The following is a 9876-nucleotide window of genomic DNA, read 5'->3' on the forward strand; positions in this document are numbered from 1 at the left end:
AGGAAAGAGAAATTATAAATATTTTTATCACAAAGACTTCGGTAATATGATATGAGGAGCGTGCAAATATGACCCGAACTTTTTTCTTAAGTAGTATCTAAATAAATAATTAACGCAAAAATTATTTAATATGTGTTACGTATTGTATACTGTAATATGAGGTTTATGATATAATACACACACAACTATTTGATCGTTTTATTGTAATCAGTTTTTGGGCAATATAAGTGCGTATCCCAAAGAAGAAAGATTATTTGAAAAAGTGGAGAGAACATGATTATTTTAAACCTTATTTTGAAATTTTTTAAATAAAATAAAGTCCGGGTAAAATTTGAACGACTCCCGTTCATTAGAACATTGACGTGTTGTATAGCCGTCGATTGACGGGGCCTTACTTTGCCGGCGCACCTGGAGGATGTTAACTGAAGAGTTCTTATCATCTGGACCGACCCATTGTTCCATCAAGACGCCTACGTTGTATTCGCCGCGTAGACGACCTAAGAGAACCTCCAGTGGATAAGGCGGTGGCCTCCAAGATGTACCCACCACCGCCGGCCAGCCACCGAGACGTTCCAAGATTTTCTTCAAAGGGGCGTCCCCGATCTCTCGTATGCGAGCTACGTTTTTATGTTAATTCGTTTTTGTAAGATATGCGAGACATAAGACACATATCTTACTCATATAAACACTGGGGCCGTATTCATCCGCATTATTCCGTTCTTATTTCAAGACTGTCTCAAGTAATGTTTTAAGATGCTCATATGGCTCTTGTAATTGGTTTATATTTATAATATCTTAAGATTGTATTTAAGACGGTCTTAAGAGGATCCTATAGTTGCAGTAATTACCGACATTTAGTTAAAAGCATATGTGATTTTTATCAAAGCAAACGTATTTTTGCAGATCAAAAATAAAATTTCTTCCGCGTCGAAAATTTGTAATATCTTAAGTATTATAGTCTCTCCGAATCTCAAAGTAAGCGATTCTAAAGAGTAATGCATGTTGAACACGAATCCAGTGCAGTTTTCTTATTGTCATTGATTTCTATTATTTTATAAGCGACCAAACCTAAAACTTGTGTTTGGGGCGAAGTCGTTTCTCAGCCAAAACGAAGTCAAGAAAGCTAAATAATATGTGTTGCGTATGCTCGGAGATAATAGAAAACAGTGCATTTCGTGCAGGCGTAAGGCACACAACGAGTGCGTGCGCACGTCAGACTCTGTTTTTACATGCTTTAACTGTTAGCAAAAAAGAAAATTGATTTTCTTGAAATTATTTTCCGCTTTCCATTTTTCTACTTAAAAACAATGAATAAATTGTATTTTATAATTTTTTATGATCAAAATTATGTATCTTTATTTAAAATCCAGTCCGAGAATGAAGACACGACTCCGCCTCGGGAATTTTGACTTTTCGATTTTTGTGTACCTTTGTCGTTTTTACTCTATACCGGTTGAACAAAGCGACGTAGACCAAAAATGCCATAAATTTTGTAGCCAAGGGTTCACTCTTTACAATACTATATTTTACTAAAATGATTCATTTTGTTGTTAAAAATTGGCACCAAAAAAAACAGCCGACTTTGCCCCAGTCTCCTCTACGCATAAAAATGTAGAGGGCTAAGGTCGGTTTTACATTAAAAACAAAAAAAAAGTTAAAAATTTGGGCACATAAAGCAAATATTGTCACTGACGACAATATTTACTTATACAAAAATACTGCAGTTTATATATACAAAATGAGATACAAACCCTCTAGGAATAACATTTAAGAACAATATCATGCAATTAGAACTAAGATTAAAAGTCTAGAAAAAAAGTTGCATGCTTTTAACTTTTATATGTGCAAAAGCACATGCAGGTAGATAGGATAAGCAGTATTGCGTGTAGTAAGGGATGGCGCAGCGATCGAACAAGGACAGGTTACTATAGTTAGATAAGGACAAATATAGAGAAAACAGGATTAGAAATGTTGACATTATCGACATCGAGGAAGTTCGGCCTTCGCTATAGGATTCCCTTAACTATAAGATCGAACTATATATATAAATACCGACCTTGGAGTCAATTCTCAGTGTTCATATTTTATCAATTTAGTTCATATGTGTGCATTAATTTATTATTCCCAAAAGAAATGGATTACAATCGAGCGTATTAAAATAAGCTCATACTATTTCACTCAAAACTTTTAATCCTTTAAGGGAGGATCGGAAATCAAATTGAAGACGTAATATTTGCAAATCTATTTCGGGAAAAGAAATGAATAGATAGTTCTCCGTTTAGATGTTATTTACTATACTAGATTTAAGACGTAGAAAATTAATTTGGATTACAAAACTTATTAAAAATACAGGATTTTCTGTCATCGAAGACGTAACCAAAAATTTTGCATTTTATCACAAGTTCTAAGGACTTCTAAAAAAAATAATCTGCTATTTTCTTGTTTAGTTTTTCTCGGGATATTTTGCTTTACAGATTAAACTTAAAATAAATCATTAAAGAAATGTTGCTACAAAATGATAACAATATAAACATAAAACTCTAATTTTGCATAAAAATTAATGTTATTTATTATAATAACAGAGACAAAACAATTTTTATAAATTCCATATCTAAGTTCAATCTACATATAGAGCAAAATGTCTTGAGGAAAACAGAATAAAAAAATAGCAGGTCGCTTTCTTAGAAATTATGGAATCATGGCAAAACTTAAAATTTTTAGTTCTGTCTTCAATGAGAAAACTCCTATATTCTTAATAAGTTTTATATCACAAAATTAGTTTTCTATATCTTAAATATAAAAATAAATATTATCTAAGCGAAGAATTGTATCCATTTATTCCTTTCTCTGAAATAAATTCGCAAATTTTATCTTCTATTTGGCCATACAAATTTTCTCTTTCTAATCAACCTCTTATAAACCGAGGCATATATTAAACGAAGCATATGTTGGAATCAAACCCGAGATCTGCCGATTATAAACCGATTTAACGCTTTTACGAGTTGTAGTCACTAACGCTAAACAGCGGATTCACGTTCTGGAGATTCGGGTTCGATCCCAGGCAAATATCACAAATCCTGCGGGAGTTTTTCTCGGAGACCTGGGGCGGGATCTGGTGGAAGGCGGCGGTGGCTACCGGGTGCACGTGTCCTCGGAATTTTCGGGGCACGTCACCAAGTCGAACCTCCCTCCCAATGGGGAACTCACCCTCCACGACCACCGCTTTTCCAAGTAGATGTGTGGAGGAAAGAGGGGGTATCGGCGATGCCGTGTGAGGTTGCTAGATCCTCCATCGGGCGTCTCCCCAGATGGCGAATCGGGAAATGCCTCCCAGATATGGGTGGTACCGAGAAAATGAAATACTCGAGGCGGACCAAAATCTAGCACTGATGAAAGGCAGCAGTTTCATCAGAATCAGGCTGTAGCGCGTGAGCGGTAGAGTACTGTACACCGGAAAACGTCTAGCAACAGTGAGCGAACCCGGCTTCTGCACTGCGGTATAGAAAAGGAACGGAACCCTTACTACACTATTTCTTCCAAAACATATTAATGGCTGACAAAAACAATAAAAATTCGGCCCTCAGTCCGGAGCACCTCTTAAGTGAGGAGAGGGTGCTAAGAATCTCCCTGTCGTCTACCACTAAGAATAATGAAAGTAAATGCAAGATCAAAATATATAACACAAAAATACGAATTGCCACCTGGAACGTACGCAGCTTATACATGGCAGGAAAACTAGCAAATGTCGAAGCAGAAATGTCCAGATTAAACATCGATATATTAGAACTCAGCGAAGTTAGATGGCCTGGATCTGGCATGCAGAAAACAAGCAACGGTGTCATATACTACTCTGGAGGCTCAGATACCAACCATAGATATGGAACGGCCATTTTTGTAAATAATGTAGTTGCTGAATCAGTTGCAGAGTTTATACCCTTAAATGACCGGGTTATGATGCTGAAACTACAAACCTCGCACCGAGCGCTGAATGTCATACAAGTATATGCGCCAACAAATGACAAGACGGATGCAGAAACAGAAGAATTCTACTCCAAAATAGATGAAGCTATGCGGCTCACAAAGAAAGGAGAACTAACCATGGCCATTGGTGATTTTAATGCAAAAGTCGGATCTGGTGCAGAACATGATACCGTAGGGCAGTATGGCCTGGGTGAAAGAAATACTAGGGGAGATAGACTATAGACTCGTCCAGTTCTGCGCCGAAAATAATCTCCTTGTCGCTAATACGTTCTTCAAGCAACATCCTAGAAGATTATACACCTGGAAGTCTCTTGCTGATGCCAGAGGAAAAATCTTAAGAAATCAAATTGATTTTATCCTAATAAACGAAGCTGAGAAAATATGTGTAAACAGTAAAAACATATTCTGGTGCAGATATTAACAGTGACCACAACCCAGTCGTCATGGACTTCCGAATGCGACGTCTTACAAAAGTCAGGAAGGCGAGAACACCACAAAAGATAGATATCAGACAGCTGCAAAAACCAGACATGCAGACACACGTGAGCTTCAGACTCAAGGATGAACTGAAGGAAAGGAGACCGGAACAAACCACAGTGGAAATAGAAAGAACCTGGGATAAGATAAAGACCACCATAACGGAGATACAGGTTCAGGACATCGGATTCTCCGAGGTAGGAAGGAGAAAGGAATGGATGATTTTATTGATTTAGAGAGTTTGATTCGCCAGTGAATAATGAAAATTAACAGAGATATTGTAAGCGACCCAACTGGCCAAATTTTATTGATCTAAAACGCTACGTTTCGACCGTGGATCCGGTCTTTTTCAAGCGCAAATACACCTCTCACAAATATATTAGTCAGGCATAATGCCTTAACTACGCCGAATCTAAAAACTAAACGACAAATTTCAGTACTCCGCAATAAGTAAAAGACAATAAAAAATCCGTAATTATACAATTAGAAACTTACATATTTGTGCGTCGGGATCAAACGATACAATATAAAATATTCGTTAAACGGCATACTTCGTTAGATGTTTGTGTCATGTCAGAGCCGTACGGTGGTAAAATTTAGACTGATGAACTTGACAATATAAAAACAAACAGTTGCCGTAGTAATAAGCTAGGACGTAGAGAGGGAAGTAGCGAAGAAGGAGAAGGAGTTATAATTCTTTTATGATATGTTCGTAGAGAACGTTAAGATTCTCCGTGTCTTTTTGTAAATTGATAGTGCCGTCAAATTTTTTAATAAAAAACATCTCCGCTAATTCCCTCTTTCTAGTATGTCTTTCTTGATGTAATACTTCTGGCTTTCCCCAGTCAAAATCATGCCCATAAGACATTCTGTGTTCGCTCACTACGGAGTGTTTGCTAGTGTGCTTTCTGATATCGCCCTGGTGTTCCCTGAGGCGCGTGCACAAATGTCTCTTAGTCTGCCCAATATACGTAGCCTTGCAATTCCTGCAGTTTATCTTGTATACTGTGTCGGTTTATTAAGGTCGTCTATCCTTACCTCGTCTTATTAGGCAATCGAGTTTTTTAGGAACCGTAAATAAGGTGGTGATGTGGAGTTATTTTAACGTGCGACAAATGCTATCACTCAACTTTTTGATATAAGGTAAAGGTATGCAGTTTTTTAAATCGAAGGTTGTATTATGGTCAATCGAGGTGTTATGTGTATTGTTGCGTGTTTTGAGAATGTTTAGACGCTTGGCGATGTGTTTATTAACGATTGGTTTAGGAAAGGTTTTACAACTCATTTTCGAGCATAGATCGCAGTCTTATCACCACTACTATTCAATATACATGTACTCGGAGGCTATTTTTAAGGAAGCTCTATAGGGAATTACTGGTGGAATCAAGATTAATGGCAAGACGATTAATAATATCAGATATGCTGACGATACCGTTGTGTTAGCAAAGAACATGCACGACCTGCAAAACATGATGGACCGCATAGTTCGACACAGTGAAAGCTTTGGCTTCTTCACGAATACTACGAAAACCAAAACCATGGTTTTCTCTAAGACACATGTGCGTGCACATCTGATTATTAAGGGGGCAACTGTGGAACAAGTCTCGTCCTTCAAATATCTTGGAACCATCATGACCAGTTTATATGACCCTAAGAAAAAGATCAGATCAAGAATCGAGCAGGCTAGAAGAACATTTACGAATATGAAGACATTCTTCACGAGATCGGATCTAAGTTTGGACCTCAGAGTCCGTATAATCAGATGCTACACATTCTCTACCCTGTTATACGGTTGCAAAAGCTGGACTCTTGACCCAAATACGGAAAAGAAAATAGATGCTTTCGAGATGTATCTGTACCGTCGTATGTTGCGCATATCATGGGTAAATAAAATAACCAATGAGGAAGTCCTCAGCCGTATACATAAGCAGAAGAAACTTATGTTGACAATCAGGGAGAGAAAGACGAGATATATAGGACACCTGATGCGAGGAGAAAGATACGAACTCATGCGACTGATCATCCAAGGCAAGATTTAAGGGAAGAGATCCATCGGCAGGCGCCAAAATTCCTGGCTGAAAGACATCAGAAGATGATTTGGCTGTACTTCAGTGGACATCTTTCGCATGGCCGTATCTAAGACTATGTTGGCCATTTGGATCGCCAACCTTCGAAAGGAGACGGCGTCATAAGAAGAAGAAGAACACTTTTACACAACATCTTTCAATCTGATGCGTATAAATAGACATAATGATAATTAATGGCGCAGAATAATCAAGGATATCTATTTTCCACTAATTTATTACGATAAAGAAATACAAAAGGTCGCTATTGCACGAACGACGGAAGAACAGGTAAGTGCTTGCAAAAAGAAAGCGGAAGCTAGCAAGGTCCGGAAACATAAAAATGTATAGAAGGGACAGTCTCATGCTAGTAATTTATGTCTCCACCAATTGTTGGTAAGTATTAGGTTAATCTATATAGCGCGCGTATCATATAAGACATAAAATAAATATATATATATATATATGCTTAACTCTGTATATAATTTTTAACTCTGCGTTTAAAACATAAACTAACAATAATAATATAAATTTAGAGTTTTTTAAATATTATTTATTTTAAATAGGTATAGCTATATAGCCTTTTATAACAAAAAATTAATATCTAAATTTGTCGAAAACAAATTTTGCAAAGTATCTGCTGCAAAATCAACAAAAAATAAATACTTATATGGCTGGTTTTGTGCCAGCAAAAATATCATATATCAGAATCTGCTAATAGAATGTAATGATTGATTGATTACAAAAATTGAGCAGAATTTACCATTCGTAACTATTTAAATGATTATAAAGTGACAAATGCTCAATTTCTACTAGCAGTCTACCATCAAATTATATCAATAGATTTTATTAGTAGAACATATGCTTAATATAAACATAACTGATGTTAATCCGTTGCATATTCTGCTAGAATCTGCTGGCATACTGCTATTTTGTTTATCGAGAATTTAAAGATATTTATCAAAAATCATTTCAAGTATTTTTGGTTAAAAATATGCCAATAAAACACGATTTGTGTGTCCAAAAATTTAAATAAATATTTTGTTATTTATATATAAATGCATAAAATTTAATTCGGAAGTCTTTAATATCAGTATTAAATATTTATATAGACATTCTATTATGTATGTAGTTAGACGTTTCTTCAAATTCTAGCCTCTAAATAAAATCCTAAATTTTTAATCAAAATATATAATAAAAAAAAAGAGAGATTACGATTATTTGAGACACCCTATGAATCATTTATACCCACGGATATCCATGCACGACCTGTAGAACATCTTCGCTTTAAGAGTGGCATTATTGTCGTTCGCATTTGGCGGTTCCTCGAGAACGCGTTTCAGGATCACTTGCAGCTGATCAGCTAGTATCTCGAAGGTGCTGATTGCACTCCGATCCTCTGGTATAACATGCAATCGATTCCACGTGCCGCAAGCGTATTGAAAAAAGTCGACGCAGGGCGCCACGGTTCGATCCATCGCCGCTAATAAACTCGCCGCTAAATTACAATAAATTCTCTGATTATTTTTTCTCGCTCTCACAAAATCAGGGTTGAGAAATAATATGCGCGTTACTTATAACGCAAATACAGCTAGGGCCCAAACAGACGAGATACTTTGTAGCACTTCAGAGAAACGCTATTTACGCTATAGACCTGTATAGACGGGCCACTCTGTAGCACCACCGCTACAAATTCGTACAATCGGGCCACTTTGTAGCGCTACAGACCTCTACAAATAGGCCACTTTGTAGCGCTTTAGAGATGCACTACAGGCCCGTATAAGTAATGCACAGGCTTTTCTGAGGCGCTTCAAAGTAGCACGTCTGTTTACCACAAATGTCTATACTAAACTAGATGCTAACATGCCATCATTGGAATAGCACGACTTGCATTGCATAAGGTTTTCAGTTGTAGAGAGGTAACGGCAGCGGTCCTGCGCGCGCGCGCGTGTGTGTGTGTGTGTGTGTGTGATTTTCGCCGATTTTGGCGATGAAACCTTTCTTATGCATGTTTTCTTATATTTCTTTATGTGCTAAATTATTATCAAACGTTTATTTCAAGCTGATATAAAGGGAAAATAGTGAAAATCGCATTTAAAGTAACAGATTTATAAAAATCTGACCAAAAATTTAAGAATATATAACATTTTCTTACGCTTTTTTTCCCTTTCTACTACCTCCCACCCCACCCTCACTACTCTTATTTAACCTAACATTACCCATTCTAACATAAAAAACTCAACATAAAAAGTCCAACCTATCACCCAACCTAATCCAATACAACTAAACCTACCCGAAACTGCCCCAAACTAATCCGTTTCCCTCCCTCTCTCTTTTTCCCCCTTTTTTCCCCTCTTCCCACCTTCTTCTCTCCTTCTGTCTCACACATACACTTACTTTATCTCTCCCTGCATATACTTTTGGAATCGGCGTTAAACTGTAGGTCCCACATATATCTGATACACAGATATATGCAGATAAGTCCGCAACGCTCAGAATCGATCAAGCGGCTTAAAGAAGAAGACAGATATCCTCGTATCCCGTTCGGACACGTAACGATTGGACACCGCTCAATTAGACACGTACTTTTATACACGTTTTATTGGACACCGTTTGATTGGACACCGCACGATTAGACACCGCACTATTGGGCACGTATGCCAATCCAATTGTTGTGTGAGTGAGTCACACATACAACAGGGTTGGGTTAGGATAAGTTAGTTTTTTAGAGGTGAAGCCCCCCCCCCCCCATAGGAGAGGCGGAACCCACTGCAGTCACACGCGGTGCCCAATCATGCGGTATCCAATAAAATGGTGTCCAATCATGTGGTGTCTAATCGTGCGGTGTCCAATCGTACAATGTGCATATGTCCAATCGTACTGTGTCCAATCGTGCAGTGTCCAATCGAGCAGTGTCCAATCGAGCAGTGTCCAATCGTTACGTGTCTAAATGGAGGTCACTCGAAGAAGACTGACATACATTTTTGTTTCTATTTCAAGAAAAACTATTTTTGTTTGAATTTTTCTAGAATTATTTTTCTCATTTTCGGCAATAAACACTCCGACTTTGTAGCATATTTTTTCATTCTTTTATTTGTCGAGATGGGTAAGATTTGTAGCATTTGCGGCATGAGGCTGGCCAAAAAAGCAAGAGCTTTATATCGTTTTGTAGGCGATAACGTTTTTAAATGCGTAATATGTTACAGAAAATGTCATCGCGGCCAAACTCAAGCTGTACAAAATACAACTTACACATCAGTGTTGAGTTTCATATAATTCTTGTATTTTGATTTCGTTGTAACGGTGGTTTAATCGTAGTCGGCTATAGCGCCTCTAGCGCCCGTTAACTCTGTGA

The 9876-nt window shown here is 37.4% G+C and overlaps 1 protein-coding gene across 1 annotated transcript; it reads right to left on the minus strand.

Annotated features, from left to right (window-relative positions):
- Positions 1 to 395: 395 nt before the first annotated feature.
- On the minus strand, positions 396 to 8106 carry LOC112453689 (neprilysin-1-like; the record flags this gene model as incomplete). Its single annotated transcript, XM_025014575.1, has 2 exons — positions 7774 to 8106; positions 396 to 617 (listed from the first exon to the last, which is right to left on the minus strand). Coding segments are annotated over exons 1-2 (448 nt in total), but the record flags the coding sequence as incomplete, so codon positions are not given.
- Between the last annotated feature and the right edge of the window lie 1770 nt (positions 8107 to 9876).

Source organism: Temnothorax curvispinosus, unplaced genomic scaffold (genome assembly GCF_003070985.1).
Source record: "Temnothorax curvispinosus isolate PA1 unplaced genomic scaffold, ASM307098v1 QBEX01004608.1, whole genome shotgun sequence".
NCBI classification, from domain to species: domain Eukaryota; kingdom Metazoa; phylum Arthropoda; class Insecta; order Hymenoptera; family Formicidae; genus Temnothorax; species Temnothorax curvispinosus.